The sequence below is a fragment of the Lissotriton vulgaris genome, chromosome 2_1, assembly GCF_964263255.1.
Source record: "Lissotriton vulgaris chromosome 2_1, aLisVul1.2, whole genome shotgun sequence".
Taxonomy (NCBI): Eukaryota; Metazoa; Chordata; class Amphibia; order Caudata; family Salamandridae; genus Lissotriton; species Lissotriton vulgaris.
This window is the reverse complement of record NC_141687.1, coordinates 332,137,485-332,158,492: the sequence shown is the minus strand read 5'-3', so window position 1 is coordinate 332,158,492 and position 21,008 is coordinate 332,137,485. Positions and strand designations below refer to the sequence as shown.

The following is a 21,008-nucleotide window of genomic DNA, read 5'->3' as shown; positions in this document are numbered from 1 at the left end:
ATCGGACGGACATGAAATTTCTTTCATGGAAATTGGCTCTCATTCTTGCCCTCACATTGGCGAGACGCATTGGGAAATTGCAGGCTCTCACAATACAGGAACCTTTTCTCCAGTTCAAAAGGAATACAGTGATCTTAAGAACTAATCCAAAGTTCATACCTAAAGTGCCTTCGGACATTCACTTAAACGAACCTGTGATTCTCAAATCTTTCTTTCCTCACCCTTCCACTCCAGCGGAGAGGTCACTCCATTCTCTGGATGTGCAGCAGTGCTTAAGATTTTATTTGGATCGCACCAAAGGGATTAGGAGGTCTTCACAATTATTCATAGCATTTGGTGGTCCGCGCAAGGGACTTCCTTTGTCAAAGCAAAGTATTGCAAGATGGATTTCCAGTGCTATTCTTTATTGCCACTCAGCAGCAGGTAAACCGCTGAACAGCAGGATCAGAGCACACACCACAAGATTCGTTGCTTCATCTACAGCTCTCTTCGCGGGAGTACACATCAGAGACATTTGTAGAGCTGCGACTTGGAGCAGCGTGCACACCTTTATGAAGCATTACTGCTTGGAGTACTTGGCGCAGGAAGACACAGCTGTGGGCCAAGCAGTCCTCAGGAACCTCTTCCACTAATTGGTGAGCTTTCCATACTATCTCTCCATCCTTTTCTGCACATTTTGTTTCTAATGTTGGTACTAATGGTTTATCCTATGTATAATTTCTTATTCTCTTATGAAAGTATATATACTGAGATATTCATATACATATATACAGGATTGTGCCACAAAATGTGCTTTATGGTTTACTGCTAGCTACTCTGATATAAAGCATGGGAATCTATGAAAGTTCCAATACTGGGGCAAGAAAACAAGTTACTTACCTGTAACTTTGGTTCCCCAGTATTGGTAACTTTCATAGATTCCCATGCGCCCACCCTCCTCCCCGAGGAAAGCTCAGCCTTCAGCAGATGTGGTTACTGTTACACAACGGCTACGAAAATCTGAGGCTCTGAGGTTCCTTCAGGAGGGTTCTATGGGGAGAGGCTCTTCTGATTGGCTGATGCTTAGTTTGCTCTCTTTTACAAAAAGAGGCGGATATGCTACAAAAGGAAGTGAGGCCTAGGCCTTTTTCTTTCTCTTTTGTATCTACTGTTATGTTATTTTTGTTAACGAGACTCCCATTCCGACGACGGGGGAATGATACAAAGCATGGGAATCTATGACAGTTACCAATACTGGGGAACCAATGTTACAGGTAAGTAACTTGTTTTCTTGTTCGAACTTCAGAGAAAAGCAACCTTGAGAAGGTAGCCTCTTCCTGTGCAGTGTGGATCAAGTTTCATTATAGAAACCAACATGTGCTTCTAATGGGTCCCGCTCCTAAAAGGGATGGTACAAGGGAATGAAAGACCACTGCTGTCTTCAGCTGTCATGCCAGTCCTTTCCTGTTAACAAGTACCGAGGTGGGGAGTGATGGTGCTACTGATTTGTCCATAGGTATCCTTACTGAAAACTGCATGAATGGGCTTGGCACCCTAGTTTTCGCCCACAGAGCCGTGCTACTATCCACAGCCATCAGTACGAGCAATCTGAAACCTGAAGCGGCATCAACTGGCTTATGATTCACCATTGATGAGACATCAGCGTTTACTGATATGTGAACATGGCCTATTATTTCAGTAGAGTTAGGTAGAGTATCCATCAGAAAGAACATTACCAAAGATGAGTAACTTATTTAATGATAAGTTTGCCACCATTTGGTGAATCTGCATAAAAGTGGGTCTCCCCTTCAGCATAATCGGTTATGATCAGACATGCCAACTTGCATGCATTCCCTCTACAAGGGGACCTAAATGCAAGGAGGTGGTTATCATACGCAATGCATTTTCTATTTTAACACCAGTGGGAAATGTTGCTGCCCGTTATAGTAAAAAAAAAACACGGCTGTATGCATTTACAACAAACTTGAAATGAGAACGCCAGTGAGACAGGGTTTGGTCAAAATCCATTTAGCAGTTTTGGAAATAAGTGCATTTGAACATGGTATCAGATGGACTTGACTTAATTTAATTGCAAACTTAGTCAGTTGACTTGGTAGACACAACATTTTGAAATGTTGTCAGTCACATTTTAATTTTTTCCACAGCTTTGATTAGGTGATAAAGAGCATGAAAATGAGGCAACTTTTGAAGAAAAATAATTCCTACCACACTATCACCACTTTGTGTTCGAAAACAGGGGCTATTTTTCAGAATTCACGAGTTCATGAAATTTGATTATTAAAAACAATTGCATCATCAGGCTCGTAGTAAGGTGCGGGGCCTGAACTATGAAGCAGCAATTGACTGTAATTCCTGGCCACAGGGCTTGCATCGCAGAGGCTGGTCGCTTGTGTAGTTAGTTAGCTGCAAGGTGTGGATGCAAGGCAGTCCTTGTGCCAAACCCCTATGGATCTATGGTCAGGCCCTACCTCCAGCCCAAGCCGCAAAGACTGGGGTAGGATGCATGGTCCATGCATCCAACAATTGATGTTCTTTGCGCTAAAACTACAGTAAGACTTGGTCACTGAAAAAACAAAGAAAATTAGGGTTCGGTAGTGCAGACTCTGCAACAGTCGCATAGGGGGAAAAACGAAACAATTTACTGAAAAAAGAACCCCAGTAAGAGGGACCTTATATTTCCAAAATAAAAACCTAAAAAAAGTGCCATAGGGTTTATGTAGAGGACCACAAGTGGCGAATATTGGTGTTTTTAGACATTTTGATTTGGAACAGTCATGTCACTTTATCTGTGTTTTTTTTTAATGTACATGATGGAACACCTTGTTAATTCGTTATATTACATTTGTCATATGTCTCCTTTGGAGGTGTTTCATAAAGGTCCATGAGGGCCGGATTCATGCCATAGTTTTATGATAACCTCTGACTATTCAAATAAGCTCTAATCAGATTATAAATATGTAAATGTGTCTTATGTCAATATCCAGCAAAATATGCTTCATAAGCTACCTATGACGTAGCGGAAGATGTACTCATTGCCAGCACCGGAAGCGGCCCATGCCTATAGCAAGCGATCCCCTGTGCTCGGTAGCAAGGTCCTCAGCTGTACTTCGTGTATGAATTCTTTCCTTACTCCCTGCTAGTAAACTGCTTGTATGTCATAGCAGGAACAAACTCTATAACAGGAGGATCCATTGTGCACGTGAGGTGCTGAACTGCCTTCCGTCAGAGATGACTTCCGGACTCCAGTATGATTTAAGGACTAAATGTCCTACTAAAAGCTGCTGTTTGAATAGAAACCTTACACACTGCGTGCATTACAATAGCAGATGTGTATTCTCTGCCAGGAGCTCATGCATTGCTTCTTTCTTTAGAGCTGTGTGTGTCGACGTACGCACGCTATTTCAGCTATGGTAAGTGTGTTTACTGGCCAATGTGTGTCATTGTATTCTCATCAGGCTTGTCTCGTGCAGTGCACACGTGCTCTGCAGCCTCAGCCTCGTGTGGATGTAGCAGATGTCTTCTGTGCTCCCTGTTAAGTGATACCATGTCTTACAACACTGTATGTTTTTCTCTATAGCACTTTCGGATCCTGCTGCCAGAGAAAACTGTATGATGCACCTTCTCCGCTCCCTGCCTGACCCCAACCTCATCACCTTCCTCTTCCTCTTGGACCACTTAAAAAGGTAAACATGAGTGCTGTTGTGACTGAGTGCAGCTCACTGTATCCCATCATCCTTTGTGAGTCTTCCTCATCAGGCTTGTGTTGCCCAGACCTTGGAGTGCACTGGTCTTGCATGTTGTCATTCTTTAAGTGTGTGCTCTGTGTGCTGTACCCCAGGTTGGTGTGTCTGATCGCATCAGCACGCCTCCTGCTAGTGGAGTTCCAAGTAGAGCTGATCGATAGATAGTTTCTTTCCCACACGCGACTGGTCATGATGGCTACCCTGTGACTCCGGGATCGTCTGTTTGCCATTGACTCTAGCTCACTGGCAGTGCCTCTCAATATGTATGTCCAATCTTTGCTCCATGGCAGCTCAGTGCAGGTCGTATTTGCCTCTGATTCCACGGCTTAGTGATGAGTTCTGCACTTGGTATCTGCGGTGGCTTGACCGTGTGACTGGATGACAGTCGTGCACTGGCGTGAGAGTGAACAAGGGGCCAGGCTACTGAAGGGGCCCTGTGGATTTAGTGACTGAGGGCTTGGTCTCGGAGGGAAAATCCGCCACCTTTCATTGGAGGATGATTCACTGGATAACATCAGCCAACTTGAGGAGCATCCATCCTCCAACCAGTTGCCATTGGTGCTGATGGGAGCCTGGGCAGTATATCCGGGGCCTGAAAGTGCCAGCCCAAAGAGTGTATGGCAGAGAGTTACGATTCAAAGTCTAAGGGCTGTTTTTCTTTGGTGTGCTTTAAATCCTTTAATAGATCATTCCTTCAAAAGTGTTTTTTTTGTATCACTGCTCTAAACACCACATCATCCCTGAGTCCTCCTCAGGCGTGTATGCTCTTTAAATCTCTTCCACATTGCCTGGCATAACCCCAGGAAAGTTTTTTGAAGTAAATAAAAAAATGTGTTTCAGTGGCCTTAAAATAAAATTGGGCTCTGCCTTTTTTATCCTCATTGCCAGTGCAAGGTGGTTCGCACAATGTGCCACTCCAAGACTGCTGTCTTTCTTATGTTTTGTTTCCACTCCGCAGGGCGAGCACCTCTGAATATTCATTGGGGTTTTTTCCTGACAGTATAATTGTTGTGCAGATCTTTTCCACTGTTTTTATACTGAACTGACTGCCCTTCTTGTATTGCCTCGTCTTTGCTGCCTATGGCCCTACTGGCTGCGGCACTGCAAGAACAAAGCCCAGAGCTGTCCAGGAGGAAAGGATAATGTGCTGGCTGGACTCCAGGAGCTATCGGTGGATAGTGGGGTCTAGAAGGATATCTTGGTCAAGAGTGATTATACACGACCCCCCTTCCTCTTCTGAAGATGACGCAAGGAGCCTACGCCTCCAGTAGGGACTGGCAATCCAGAGACGATGCCCAGACTAAGGAATTCTTCACCATCAGAAACATCTAACAAAGCCCACAGCTGCTCTGCTTCAGAAATGTCATCTGATGGATCCAGAATATGATGTTCATTGTGGTGTTCACTGATAGACCTCCAAGGACCCAACAGGGCTTTGGAGTTTTTTCTAAAGTTCTGTCCTTTTTATTGAGTTCTGTATATATTTTTAAATCAATTACGAAATACATTTTTCAGAGACATCAAAATGAAATTGGTACTCACCTTAAAATGTTTCCTTGCCAGTGCGGGATGGTTTCCATAATGCTCACCATGACTAAATACCTGTTTTCGCTCCTATTCACGTGCTCAAAGGGAAACTTCTCTGAGTTAACAGACTTACCTCATGGTACCATGCTTTCAAAAATGTGTTCTGTGTTGCAGTCCTATCTTCAAAGGAGGGGTCCATACTTTAGGTACAGGAAAAGGGATGTTGCACTGTACGCCATCCAACTAGAAAAGGCACAACTAGTCACAGATCTTTTGGCTTGGTAGTCGTTTTACTCTCTTTCCTGGTTTTACCTCACACTGTGCTCTCTCTCTTTCCCTTTTCCCTTTGCAGCATCCCTCTTTCTTACACACAATATTTTTCTAAGTTTAAATCCCAAATCCATTCTTCCCTCTCTTCTCTCTATTTTCCTTCGCTCATCACATCCCACTCTGAGTCACCATGTTTTTCCTTCTCCCTGTTTCAATGTTTCATTTCGTGTTCCAATTTCATTACTGCAGGGTCGCAGAAAAGGAACCAATCAACAAAATGTCACTCCACAATCTGGCCACAGTCTTTGGCCCAACATTATTGAGGCCATCTGAAGTAGAGACCAAAACGCCCATGAGCCTTGCGTCAGACATCTGGTCACACGACGTCATGGCACAGGTAAGGCCATTTTGGGAAGGGGTAACGGGCAGTAACTGCGCACATATCTTCATCTGGAAGATACTTAACACCTGCCAACTGTGAAAATTATTTTACCTTGTGAGTGATTGTATGACACAAAGTGCCACTCTGTGAGTTGGCGCGTCTAATTCTTAGTTCATTAAGAGCTGGTCCTTTTCGTCACACACGCAAGGAGTTGGGGAGTTTCTTTTCTTGACTATCTTGCCTGTCCTAGTTTTCATTGCTGTTATTTCACATACAATGGTCTCTAGTACCCTCTGCTGGTAACTACTCGAAGAAGAATCTCTCCAGAAGACGTTCAAACTAAGCAGTGATGTCTCTATGATTTAGTGAAGTGTTTTGAGGTTTTTAAGGCAATTGAAACTATTTTTTAATGAAGGTGCTCTAGTTTAAAGGGGTTTCTTGAACGCTGAAGATCTCCTCGCCCAAAAGTTGGTTAACACGGTTTAGAACGTGTAAACATCAGAACTTGGACACTAGAATGCAGGCTGCATCTTTCTTGAGGGGTAGTTTATTGAAAGTAAGATCTTATTTATTGAACTATGATCTTAGCCATGGGCATTTTATTGAAATGGGAGCTTTTATTGTTCATTCAATTAATTAATCAATCAGGGGCTTATAAAGCGCGCAACTCACCCGTGAGGGTCTCAAGGAGCGGGGTAGGCGGGGAGCTCCGGATCAGTTGAAGAGCCAGGTCTTGAGGTCCTTCCTGAAGGTGTGCAGGGTTTGCGAGCGCTCATTCCAGGTCCTGGCTGCGATGTAGGAGAAAGCTCTCCCTCCTGTTCTGGTTCTGTGGATGCGGGGAGCCTCTACCTGGGAGAGGTTGGCGAAGCGGAGATTCCTCTTGGATATGTGGAAATTAGTCTCTCATTGAGGTATTTGGGTCCGATGTTGTTGAGGGCTTTGTAGACATGGGTGAGGAGTTTGAAGGTGACCCTCTTCTCGACAGGGAGCCAGTGGAGGTCTCGAAGGTGTTGGGTCATGTGTTTGTGGCGTAGGGTCTCGAGGGTGAGTCTGGCAGAGGCATTTTGGATCGTCTGGAGTCTGTGTAGGAGAAATCTGTTGATTCAGGCGTATAGGGCATTGCCGTAGTCCAGTCTGCTGGTTATGAGCGTGTGGGTGACGGTCTTTCTGCAGTCAGGGAGGATCCATTTGAAGGTCTTGCGGAGGATGCACAGGCAGTTGAAGCTAGAGGAAGCAACAGCGTTGACCAGGCAGTTTATTGCAAGAGAGGAGTCGAGGATGATGCTGAGGTTGCGTGCGTGGTCTGTAGGGGTGGGTGGGTTCCCTAGGGCGGCGGGCCACCAGGTGTTGTCCCAGACGTAGTTGCATGGTCTGAGGACGAGGACCTCTGTCTTTTCTGAGTTGAGCTTGAAGCAGCTGTCGTCCATCCAGGTTGCCACGTTCTTCATGCCCTCCTGGAAGCAGAGTCTGGTTTCTGCAGGGTTCTTTGTGAGTGAGAGGATGAGTTGGGTGTCATCTGCGTAGGATATTATGCTGAGCTCATGCTGTCTGACGATGGCAGCGAAGGGGGCCATGTAGATGTTGAAGAGCGTGGGGCTAAGTGATGAACCCTAGGGCACTCCAAAGGTGATGTTGGTTGGTTCATAGAGGAAGGGCGGGAGTCTGATCCTCTGGGTTCCGCCAGAGAGAAAAGATTGGATCCAGTCAAGGGTGGCTCCTTGTATCCCGGCGTCGTGAAGTCTATCTGCAAGGGTGCGATGGAAAACGGTGTCGAAGGAAACAGAGAGGTCAAGAAGGATGAGGGCCATAATGTGTCCCTGGTCTAGTAGCAGACGATGTCGTCTGGCGGCAAGGAGAGCGGTCTCGGTGCGTTGGTTTTTGCGGAATCTGGACTGAGAGGCGTCTAGGATGGAGTTCTCTTCGATGAAGGTGGTCAGCTGAATGTTCACGAGTCTCTCTGTGACTTTGGCTATGAAAGGGAGAAGGGAGATGGGCCGGTAGTATTTCAGGTCCGTCAGGTCGGCTGTGGGCTTCTTGAGGAGGGGTTTAACCTCCACCCTCTTCCAGAGTTGTCTGGGAAGATGCTGGACGTGAAGGAGGCGTTGACCACCGTTCCAGTTGGGGTGCGATGGCAGCGGCCCTGTGAAATATGTGCGGGGGTAGGGGTCCGTGGGGGCTCCTGAGTGGGTTTTATGCATGGTCGCGGTGATGTGTTAGATAATGTGTTAGATGGTAGCGGGTTTCCAGGTCAAGATCGTTGGCTGGTCGGCCGCGGTGGGGGGGTGGGTGATGTCCTGCGTTATTTTGCTGAAGTTGTCGTAGAGGTCCTTGATCTTGAGGTGGAAGTATGGGCTGAGCTTGTCGCAGAGTTGCAGGAAGAGTGTAACGTCCATGGCTTCTCTGTGTGACTTCACTGGGTGGCTTAGTGAGCTGCTGTATGACGCTGAATAGTTCCTTAGCGTTGGTTGTGTTGGCTTGGATTTTGTCCTTCATGAAAGTCCGTTTGTGTCCCTGATGCGCTGGTGGTATTCCTTCAGGGCCTTCCTGTGGGTGTTCCGTGCTTCAGTGGTTTTCTGGTTTTGCCAGTGCTTCTCAAGGCGTCTGCACGAGCGTCTGGCTACCTGTAGTTCCGCTGTTAACCATGCAGCAATCAGCGGGCATTGCTTGGCGGGGTTCGAATATGTCGGCGCAGCGAGTGATCCAGCGGTGGATTTCTGTGGCTGCGGAGTTGGTGTCAGTCGCGGCGCAGGGGGAGTCTTGGTGGAGAGTGGTGATGAGGAGTTCCTCTATGACCTTGCTCCAGTTTCTTTGTAGAGGTCGCGGGATGGGCTTGTGCGCGCTGGAGGTGTCGAAGGTGAAATGGACGCAGTGGTGGTCTGTCCAGGGCGGCTGTGTGGTGTGGCTGATCCAGATAGGGTCCATAGTGTGGCCGGCTCTGTGCATGGGTGTGTCTACCAGCTGTTTCAGTCCGAGGTTGACGAGGCTGTCGAGAAGGGTGGTGGAGTGGGGGTCGTTGGGGTTGTCGAGGTGGAAATTCAGTTGCCCGAGGAGGATGTAGTCTGTGGAGACGATTGCGTGGGGTGTGGCGAGCTTGGCGATGGTGTTTGCGCCCTGTGTGCAAAGGCCCGTAGGTCTGTAGATGAGGGTGCCGCGTAGCGTGGTCCTGGGGTTGGTCTTGATCTGGAAGTGGAGGTGTTCCGTGTTGGAGTGGGGTTCACTTGTGCTGGAGGTGGAGTGTCAGAAGGGGGTCTTGTGTGCGAAGCTGAGTCCTCCTCCTGGACGGTGGGGGCGGTCTTTTCTCTTGTAGCGGTCAGGGATGGCTGTGACGATGTCGGGGCCAGAGGTGGTGTTGGTCCAGGTTTTTGTGAAGAAGGTGACATCGGGCGAGAGAGTGTCGATCAGGTTCCAGACCTCTATGGCTTGTCGTGTAGGGATCGCACGTTAAGGAGGATGCAAGCCAGGGTGTTGGTGGAGTGTGCGTGGGGCGAGCCTTCGGTGGTGGTGGGGTTGTTGATGATGGTGAAGGATCTGTGGCAGGCTCTGCACGTTAACTCTCCATGGGTGGTATTCGGTGATGCTATTGGGCAGTTGGTGTGTCTTCTGGATTTCAGTGAGTTGAGGGTGGTAGAGTTGTAGCAGTGGGTCCTGGGAGAGCCAGGGTTCCTGGGACTGGTCGCGTTCGGGGCACGATCAGGAAAGGGCAGAGAAATTACTCGGAGGCAGAAAAATAACAGTGGTACAGAGAAACAGAAGAGGGTGGCAAGCACAATTTACAGCGAAAAAAACACAATTACAGCGTAAACGAGATCAGTACTTATTGCAGCAGGCTCGAACACAAAAGGCAGGGGGCCCGGAGGCAGCAGCTGATCGCAGGAGCTGTTGGGTAGAGCGCAGGCCTGTGACCGAGGGCAAGGTCTTCCATTGGAAGGCGGTTCCATGCCTTGAACATCTTGTTCCTTGATAGAGGTTGTAGATCACATGAAGGACGCTCTTTCATCAAAAGGGGAGGCTTTCTACTGGAAGAAGGTATCTTTAATTTGAAGGATGGTGTCATTTGGTCGACCTGTATATCGCTCAGTGGGGGAGCTAGGGGGGTCTTACTCTTTGGAGGAAGAGGCTCTTCGTTGGAACGAAGAACTGTAAATGTTGCTTATGTGACTGCTTAACATATTGCGCTTTTCCTTCGCCCCACCCCCCTTTCCACAACCATAGATGTGACGGGGCTAGACCTAGCTCCAATCAATTATGATGTGACCTCGAACAATAAAGCCCATGGCTACTGCATGTTTTGATTCTGTATTTTGCTACAGTCGATTCATGGAGAAATAATATATATATTTTCTTACCTTTGCAACTACTCTGTCCAGGTACTTCCATTAGCGGAAACATGAAAGGGGGTTCACTTGTCAAATGGCAGTGCCCGACAAGTTCTATTGTTAGACAAATTTCTTTTGACCTCATTGTTGAAAGGCAGCAACCACCATGCAGTATTTAGCTAATACCTGGAAGACCTATATTATTTCTGGGACCGCAAGGAATTTGCCTTTTATGAGCCTTAGGTGCACCAGGACACTTATCTGAGCTCGTATTGTTGTCCTTCGCCAGTTTTTTTAAAGCATTAAAGCAACATAAGTAAATAAAAGACTAGTATACAAATATCGGACTTTGAGCATGTTTGTGGGTCTTCGTTGCACATGTAGTTATTGTATGTCATTAGCACCTTGAGCTCCACCTACAATCTCTTGGTTTGCTGAAGAATACATCTTCGCATATACAGCAGAAGCGAACAGTGTAATTAAAAGGCGTTTAAGCTTTACAGCTTTGCTTATGGATTTAACTGATGAAACCTTGGATCGTTCCTTAATATGAAAGAGAGTGAGGGGAGCTAACCCTTCACGCCTTGTCTCTGGCGCCCTCTGGGGGTTGAATGTTTTAGAGATGAAGTTCTTTAAACGGGGTTGAAAGCAAAAAGGGTTTTCTTTCCTTGGGATTGCAGGAAAAGGGGCTTCCTGAGTTTAATAGAAGAGCTGCAGTGCATTTTTGATGGCAAAATATATTAATCGATAGATGGAGGGCAAATCACGGCAGCTTGGTGGTAAACACTATATTTGGTTATAAAAGCATGGTATAAAATCAAGGACCATAAAACGGGGTTGTGGCAATTAACATAAGCGGTGCACAGCAATGCCAGTCGAGGTGAAAATCACAACCCCATTTTCAATGAAACCGATCTAGTCGCCTATCGTCGCAGTATTCTGTTTAATAGATCCAGTATTTCATAGATCATCTATTTTGTTCATGTCTCTATTTCCTAGATTTTTGCATTAACACGTTGCACACATCCCCTTTTGAAGCTGGGATCAGCACTCACTAGTTCAGACACAGACATGATCAAGTTTGCCTAGTTGCATACTAGAATGTTCTATGTAAAGTGCTATGGATAAAAGTGCTAAATATGGGGAATATTTATTATATTTTAAGGAATATGTAATTCAGCCCTGAAGTCAGGACACTAGTCGAAGGTACATGCGGTTACACGGCATCCACCCCCTATTTTCACAGGGTGGACGCCGTCCATCCTGCTAAGAAGTTGGGCCCCACAGAAATATGTTGAACTTGTTCCAGTGCAATTGTGAGGCACCGGGACACATTTAGCAGCGCCTGTCGTTGTCTGCTTTCCATTCCCAGCAGCAACATGCAGGCAGCGAGGGGGCATGTTTTCACCTCCAGCTGGGCACAGATAAAGACAGGAGTAAAGGGGGGCATCGGGCCTCCTTTTTATCGAGTATTGGGCTGGAGGCGGCCTGGAACTTCGGAAATGCACAGGCAAGGAAACAAAAGCACACAGCTTGTTATCTCTTCACAGGTACTTAAGAGATGCATTCTTTTTACTTTTTTGTATAAAAAAAATGTCAGATGGGTTGGTCTGTCCCAGTATTTAGACAAATATCAATTTAAATAGCTCAATTTTATTTATTTTATAGCGCTACTTATCCCAATGCAGAGTATTAGAGCGATTTACATAACATATACATTATCCATCCAAATTAATCATGTTAAATTAATGTACAAGATGTGTTACATGAGACAGTCGGGGTTACAAGGTGTAGGGGTCGAATACCCTTCATAGCTCACTCTGGTGTACTAGAAGGATTACAATTTATTAACTGCAAGTAACAAAAGGATCTCTATGTTCAAATCAGTAATCCACTTACATAAAATAAAAATCAGTGATCTGCTTGTTACATGATATGCTTTGCAGGAGACATCTTTAAAAAATATATATATTATTGCATTTTCAGTTGGTACATGTTATACACCTATAAGAGCCATATTGCACAATTTTGTGGTACATATATGCTCACAACATTGTATAGGATGCTTACCATGTGTGTTGCGATATCATGAATAACAAAGCAGAAGAAGGTAGCAACAAAATAGAGGTTCAACAATCCCCAAATGCCACCCCTCACCCCCAAGAACAGTGGGTGATTATGTTTTGCCAGAGACAACTTAATTTTCTATAGTACTTTGATTCAAATTTGGGACTTCACAAAACGCAGTGCTCTCCAACAAATGTGTTAAGCTCCAAAGTTATCTCATCATTATTATCATTCCCTGAGATTTACTGGGCACCTCAGCAGCAGATGCCCTAACTCCATAAAATATTTTAAAATGCAGACTTTGCAACCACAGGAAGCTGTTGCATGGTTATTCTCATGTCCACAAAACTCGCAAAGGACAGTAATTTGGTGCGAGAGGGTTGTCGTAGTTTGAGTTTTGCCCAGCGCTCCTTTTGGAAATAAGCGCCCAAAAATCAAAAACATAGCGTGAAAGTTATCTTATGCCATGTGTGACTCCTTGAGGCAGTCCTGGCTCTTTATCCAGCAACACTTTTCATACTGGGATTTGCAGGCCTTATTTAAAGTGTTAAGAAAAGACTACACGTCCCAAAATTCAGGACTTTCAGCAACTTAGTAAAAGTTTTGAAAATCAACTTTCAGAATGTAATTTTGTTCTTCATTCCTAAACATGACCAAAGTGTAAGTCTGTGGTAAATGAGCGAATATGGCATTTCATGTACAGATGATAGTGCTATGTAAAGGTAGACGAGCCAACAACTTAACAAGGAGAGCCGAGCCAAGGGTCAGCTCTGGCTCTAAAAGCCCATGCACGAGCTGAGCCCTAAAACTATTTGGCATGTAAATTATGGAAGAAACTTCATCTTAGAGTAGGTAGGATAAGTGTCTTCAGAATTCAACAAAGTAGATTTCTTTGAGACGCAAAACGTTTTACCTTAGTATACCAGATTACTTAAAGTAATAAAAGTTTAAACATGAACTAAGAAACCTTCCTACTAGTAAACTAAGGCAGGTCATATGTCATATACACCTTAAATATTACCTAGATTCTTATTTTAGATGATGCAACATTGCAGGCTATTAAACCCAAAACGCCATTTTTTGTGCCGAACAATCCTGAACTCTCGGAATGAAGATGCTACAATATTTGTTAATAAACTAACAGGAGGCTCTGTGAAATAAAGTATTTGCCCAAGATTACACAATTTGATTAAGCAGGGAAGCTGGGATTTAAATTAGATTTTCCATTTTCTCACTGTGCAATTCAGCCACTAGATGATAATCAAAGGGTAATGCTTTGTCCATAAGCGGTGACAGGCAGGATCAATATTTTATTTTAGGCAGCTTTACAAAGAAAGAACCCTGCAGAATGACAAAGTACTTCCATAACAAGCCCAGACTGCGTTACACGTTTTGTTTTCTGCTAAACCGAGGTCTGGATTCGCACTCGGTTCAGAGAATACATGGCCAGCAGCTGTAGCCACTAGTCCACATCTCTTCCATGTAAGCTTGGCTCGTTTGGGCTCGAAATTGCCAGAGTACCTCGAGCTGAGCCAGAGCCAGGCACCTGACTCAAGCGTTCAGTGATTGGCCCACCTTTAGTGCTAGGAGTTCAACATTTACCTTTCTGTAAGACAGTGTGGCTTGCTAAAAACTTTACCATCATGACGAGAGTCCTTCATGATAGCAGCTGGGTCTGGTGGCTCAGTGGACGAATGCATCCACTGCAGGAGCCTGTGTTCGATCACGTGATTACAGATTCAAATCCCAGTGGGTCCACTCAGCCTTTCATCCATCTGAGGTCGATTAAATGAGAACCATTGAGTGGGGTAAAAATAATCCTCTGCTATTCAACGCCAAGATGCCTTCGGTTAAACGTGCGCATTAGAACTATACGTTAGGTTATTGCCTCATCTAAAGCACCCACCAATTGTGTGTTCGGGCTTAGTCGCAGCAGAGGCAACTGAACTGCTGAAAGAGTCCAGGGCTTGAGTGCGCGGTCAGGAGCCCCTCAAGGCGCACTGCTAGGGCTCGCCCTCCAGCACTCGCTGGTGTCCATAATTATACGGAGAGCGTTAAGCCAGTGATAAATGATGAACCGTTTTCTAAGAGAACATTAGTTCACTATAAATTCTATACTTTTTTTATTTTAAATCCTGGTGTTAGTGAAGAAATAAGTGTAACAAGTTAGCAAATCACCTGCAGCACCAGAGCCGGTGTAACGATGCATACACATCCGTGGAATAGGTTGTATCTTCTTTAATGAGCATAACCCGGTTACAGAGACATTACGGACACAGCCGCTAAACAGCTCAATACACCACAGTAAACACCAACCCCTCAATTCCAGGACAGAATCACCTATGCGGTTTGATTCATAACACAACCCAGCCACCCACGTTACACGAGTTGTGCTCGAGCAGATCTCGAGCTATGACAGACCACGAGATACAACTCGAGACACAACAGGGGGCTCCAGTGTTGTAAAACAGGGACCCACATGTGTGTTTTGAATCAGAGTGGTAAGTTATAGGCATATGTTATGGCGGTGTGTCATGACTTCTAGAGGGCAGGTCAGCCATCGCAGGGTTGTTGTGGTGCTCACGACTCGCAAACAACCACTGGAAAGTAGCCTCAGACTCTCAGTGACGAGGACTTGGACGGCTCTGTTGAAGCTGTGTGTTGTATGTATCAGTGGCCATGACTGGTGTCATGGTAACGCTGGTGTTCACTTTTAGAACGACTGAATCTGTCATTCTACATTGTTGTTGATTTCTAATGTGGACTCAGGTGGATTTTGGTGTCTGGCCTTGGGCTACCTCGACTCCTTGCTGGAATACACGTCTGTCAACACTCATTGGAGACGTCTGCCTGGTTCATTTGCCACAACACTGTGCATGGGCACCTTGTATTAATGCAATTACAGGACTAACAAAGATTGTAACAGTTAATTACAAGGCACCGAATAATGCCTTAAAAATGCTAAAAATGATTTTGCACTACTTTTGATATTTTTATAATACCAAATGGAACAATTTGGCTTGTCGCAAACTTTGTTCTATCTTTTAAATTTAAATAATGAGCAGCTATTCTCTTCAGTTCATATATTGCTCAATCTTATTTCGGGAGTGTGAAATAAGTTTTCTATATGTTTTAGCCCACTGCAAATATCTTTGGGAGCAACAATGGATGCTTTACACCGTTCACTTCTCCGCTGTCTGCAGAAATGAAGGTCGGGTTATGAAAGACCATCACTGTGCAGACCAGGATGTAAAAATGTTACCAAAATGAGCCGCAATTAAATTTGTGGCAAAACTGGTTGCGTCAACGCGTTTCTAAGGTTTAATCCTATGACACCTTCTTTTTCAAGACTGTAAATCTTACTCCCGTCTTTGTATAATTTTCTGTTTCTATTTGTGTCGCCCCCTCTGTCCCACTTCTAGCGATGTACTTCTTCTTAAGTTTAATCTGTAGGTTTAGTGCCAACGTGTGTCACAGGTTTGAAAAATCCTGTTCTTCTACCTTGGCAATCGTATCTATTGGCAGCTGACATCTGACTTTGTTTAAAAAGCTTGACTCTCAAGATTGACCCACAAATGCTTCGCAGTGTTAAATCTTTCTCTAATAGTGGCTATTACGCACCCTTTTTCCCACTTCCGGGTTCTCAAGGGGAGACAGCGTCCTCGCGTACTCGTTCGGCAATGTTGGACATTTAATTTAATTGCTGTACTATCACCGGCTTAGATGGTCACAAAAATGTGGTAACTGATGAGGTGTTTAGGACATAAAACTGTGTAACAGCATCCAATTGTGGCATCTAATGACAAAGATTACTGTCTGCGCGAACTCTCGTAGGATATTTGGTTTATGTCTAATGTTTTTTTGTTTACCCATATGTGAATATTTTATGTGTTTTTTAAAATGGCTATGATGTTTGGAACTCCTAGAATGTTTTTATGAATTCTTGTGATAATAAATTTCATAATGATTTTTATAAACTTTTAGATATTTTGTGCCAATACTTGGGTGATTTTGAGTGCAATATCTGTGTGAGGAGGATATAAAGGAGTGTGTAACATATAATGTGAGTAAGAGTTTGAGAATCTAATTGCACCCAGAGGACACTTTGCATACACTGCTGTGAGAACGTAATCAAGCTAGAGGTGAGGGGGCTGTCTCTTTCAGGTTGTGTTTTCAGGTTGAGGTTGTTTGCCGTGATCTATGGCAAGGTGATGAGTAACTGTTCAGTGCTAGATTCATGACTTGTTGCTGTTTCTGGTCTTGCAGCCAGACAGCAGGTGCACAAACTAAACTCTAGCTTGTTCCTTTCCAGGTCCAGGTTCTCCTGTACTACCTACAGCACCAGCCAATCTCCTTCTCAGAGCTGAAACGGAACACACTCTACTTCTCCACAGACGTGTAACTAGGGGCAGTGAGTGGCAGAAGTCCAGTCGCCTGCAGGCCGCAGCGCAGACTCGTGGATGAAACAAGACGGAGCCGACAAGGGGCAGGAGTGGCCCAGAGACCTCTGCGTCAGGTGTACCAAGGGAAACCGACAACACAATCCCTCCCCGTGCTCGTCGTGTGCTCGACTCCTGCGAGTTGAGGCATTCTTTTATGTCTAATCTTTAAATTAAAATCAAAGCATACGAGGCTGGTGGGGGAGCTATGGACACTTCTCTGCACCCCTCTGGCCTGCAGTGGCATTTTCTGCAATGACTTTGGAAACTTGTCTGGAAGACTCTGCACATTACTATATGTCCATATTGTCTGCCAAGTATTGCCCAGTCCCCTACCACAATCCCCCCTCCCCCCAACCCACCACAAAGGTACAAAATCGAACCTAGAAGGCTCCACTTTCCACACTTCCAACATCATTACCATGGGGGTTTTGTAGAGGAAGCATCATCTCTGGAGACCTCTTCATCCCAAACAGGAGGCATTGGGCCCGGCCGTGCATGCGGCTATCCATGGATCCACCATTTATGGTCAAGGATCTGAAAGTTTCAAAACTTTGTGCTAAAATTCAGGATTTGTTTTCTTTTGTAAAGGAGCAGAGGTGTACATTTCTGGAATTTTTCTTCATATTTGTAACAAAAAAGAGCTCTTTTTTTGCTGTTTTTTTTTCTTCTAAACTGCCCTTTTGGGTTTGATGATATCCTTGCTTCCTTTGGTGATTTATCCACTTGTATTTGAAGCCCATAGGAAGACGCTGTCAGGACAACTTTTCAGATGTGGATTTGACAGTCTTGTTTTTAAGAAGAGCGGGTGCATCCTACATTCTGCCAGCCCTTTTACCTGCTTCCAGATTTCAAGACCACAAAATAGATACATTTTTCTATTGTGGGCGGTGGGTTTGAGCATGGCATTTTATTTTGTGGGCCAAGCGTACGTTTGTTTTTTGGTTTCTGGATAGCACTTTTTATATTTTTCAGCGTTGTACTCTCTCCCTCATGATATTTCATAGATTGCAGCATGGTTGATCACAGACTTCATAAAATATAGATTTCCTTATTACACCAGTTATGATACTCTAGCTGGACACCGCGAAAGGATATCAGGGGTACTTTCTGGGGGTACTGTCATTGGGACGCAGGAACAGAGCTAAATATGGAGCTGTTGGGTCCTAATCTAGAAAACATGTGGAACTCTTTGAGCCCTCAGAATATCTTTTTAGGGTTTTGCCAGGGCAAAGAAAATGAGTATGGCTCAAAAGCAGGTACTTCCCCCCTCCATATTCCTTTGCGTTGTGCTAGCACAGGGGATTGAACTCGAATAGTGTGTGCTCAGGTGCAGCCAGTCTTACTCCCAATGAATGCCTAGCCACAGCTGACATCACCAGGAGAGACCACACCTCTCCAAAGCATTGATCGAATCACATTAGATCTATCTAATTTTCAGACTCTTGTTTTAATGTGCCAGACGTTTGAACTTAAAATAGTCAAATACTGCCAGAAGCAGTTCTAAATTAATGCAAAAATACCTTTCTATTTAGCACACACATGGCTCTCTTCAAATTAAGCAGCAGGATAAAGCAAGCCCTTGTAAACTCAGGTCAGATGCAAATGTGCCAGCAGTAAAAGGTAAAGTGATTGGATAGGAGTTTCGGTCAATCATGCAAATCAAGCTGTCTCTTTTGCAAGAATTCACAATTTAAAAAGGACATAGAAATATTGCGCCTAACATGAGTAAGCACTGATGTATCTGAAAGGCTTATGCATACGGAGTTTTGTTATCGATAATAATTAGTTCATCAACCCGTGATCAGAGCATATTATGGACGAAATTCAGATCAAAATGTGATCATTTGCGCTTGTAAATAAAACGCCGTAGCTTAATTTATGTTCTAGGGAAAGGATTGTAGAACTGCATTTAACAACACAAAATAAAACGTGGCAAATTATGAAAGGGTAAAAAAAAATTCACTTTAAGACAAGCAGTAAAATAGTCACAGCCCTGGCAATGCTGTTTTCTAACGTGTGTGTCCCATCCTAATAAGCTGATGCTCACAAGAGTCGTCCCAGAATATTAAAGAGATACAGGGTGCCAAGGGGAAAAGCGTGCTGTAAATTCAGATTACTGTCGATGTCGCCAGGTGGGTTTTTACCAGGAGAGTTAGATCTTTTTAGCAAGAAATACACTCCACGAGCTTCTCCTTAATACCCCCAATCTCTACTGCACCCACACAGTTCCTTTACTAAACCTGATCATAGTCCTCTATTTTTTAATTACAAAGAATCTGCCTTTTTTGTTTTTGGATGAGTTGAGGAAATAATTCAAAAGAAACTGGAATATAAATCAGGGTACGGTACCATGCTGGGCAATGTGATCTTCGATGTCAGCAATTTTTTAATATGACGAAAAGTTTGAGGATATTGAAAAACACAAATGTGTGAGTGTATGTTCAGATTGTGTGTGTGTGTGTGTGAATATATATATATATATATATATATATATATATATATATATATATATATATATATATATATATATATATATACACATACATATACAGGTGTGTGTGTGTATATATACACACACACACTCATAGCATATTTGTTGATATAGAGATGTGGGTGCATTTATATACACATACAGATACATGTATCTGTGTGTGTAATTATACCAACTATATTTTTTATAGTGTGTATACTTGTGGAGAAAAAATGCGGGTGACCCAAGATTTTCAGACTTCGTCAAAGCAGAGTAGTTCGTCCCAGCCAGAGGACTAGAGTACAGGTTAGTAGTACAGGTAGCATGAATCTCAAATGTGGAGTGCGGTTTGCACTATTAGTTTCGCTCTTAATGTGTCTGGATGTCATAGAACAACTCTGTGGTCAGCTGGACTCAGTTATCACTGGCCACTCTGGTGACCGCAGGACCCGGATCGAAGGACGCGGGGTGAGTCTTATGTTACTTGATGTTGTGCTAAAGTCATACAAGGTACTGTTAACTATCAGTCGGTTACAGGACATTGAACAACAGTTTTTTTTCTGTTAAATTCCAAAAAATAAAGTCTAAAAAAAGCATGCCCTGGAAACGAATGTAAAGGATATTCCAATGCAGAAAAGATACTTTTTGTCAAGCTAAGCTATGACCGGATCCTTAAGGACCGAAAAGCGGGCTTCTGGTTGTTATTCCCTCTGCCCCACTTTGGCAGACTGAGATGCATCGTGGCACGCACTTGTCTTATTACTATTGAATTTAAAAAATATATTTTTTTTATTTTAATTTTGTCTTTGTGTTACAGTTCAGTTTTTGTAGAATGTTATTAAACTTGAATGGGTGGAAACAAAACCTGAGGAAACCAATTTGGAAAAAAAAGTTAATAAAAGAGGCAAAGCCCTGGTGTTTGCACAAATGTATAGTCTTTTATTTCATTGACTGTTGATATTTTCGAAAAGCTTACAGGAAGTTAGCAGGTTCTGACTACCAGGCAAGCTCCTCCAGGCACAGTTTGGGTTTAACACATTGCCATGCTCGGCTGGCTTTGTACCTTTCTGAATACAAATCATTTCTTCTCTAAGTGACGACATGGTTCTTGCAGACGGGCACTGGGTAGGTGCAGGTCATTGTAAAGTTGTCAGGGATTGGTTTATTAGTGATGTGCGGCTGGAATGATAACAGCAATCTGCAGTCTTCGTGTACCACAAGCTCAGAGGAGGTGGTAAGCATTTGTAGACAGCTCAATTTACGACTACTTCTCAGTTCATTTGATGTATATTGTTCTTGAGTCATCTTCAACCATTATTCCCCCCAAAAAAACATTGCGACTTGAACTTCTTTTAAGTCCCTGAACAGAAGGTGTTAAGCAGTTCATTGATTCTCTCAACCTTTTCTGCTAAGATACTGAGTGTCCACAGGCATAGCACAAGAGGAGCTAGTCCTCTGGTGTAGACTTCTCTTCTCTTACCACATTCTAGCAGTTTTTTCTTAAAAGTTTCCACGCTTTGCTACTAACCATCCAATTCTTCCATTCAGACATGTTAATCCCTACCTTATGGAATGGTGTAGAAAATGTCTTATTAGCTATTTTCTAACTATATCTATTGACCACATTTACAATTCATATATAGGGGGCGTGGCTTGGTGCGTCAAGATGGTGGTCGCATTGTAAGAGTGCTCCGGATCCCTCCATCATCCGCTCTCAGCAAGCAAGCCTATCTGCAGAAATAATCGCCCTCAGAAGCAGATCCCGTCCCGCTACTACAAGCGGTGTACGGT

General features: G+C 44.1%; 1 protein-coding gene across 4 annotated transcripts in view; it reads left to right on the top strand.

Moving 5' to 3' along the window:
* The window catches only part of ABR (ABR activator of RhoGEF and GTPase), a 1,286,060-nt gene extending 1,268,618 nt beyond the window's left edge, over window positions 1-17,442 (top strand). For 3 of the 4 annotated variants that reach the window (XM_086955070.1, XM_086955071.1, XM_086955072.1), the window contains exons 21-23: window positions 3,578-3,683; window positions 5,790-5,937; window positions 16,618-17,442. In XM_086955070.1, coding sequence (XP_086811196.1) covers window positions 3,578-3,683; window positions 5,790-5,937; window positions 16,618-16,707 — 344 coding nt within the window. In that variant the 3' untranslated portion in view covers window positions 16,708-17,442. The remainder of the gene's footprint in view (window positions 1-3,577; window positions 3,684-5,789; window positions 5,938-16,617) is intronic. The other variant, XM_086955073.1, reaches the window with a different exon arrangement.
* Window positions 17,443-21,008: the final 3,566 nt, after the last annotated feature.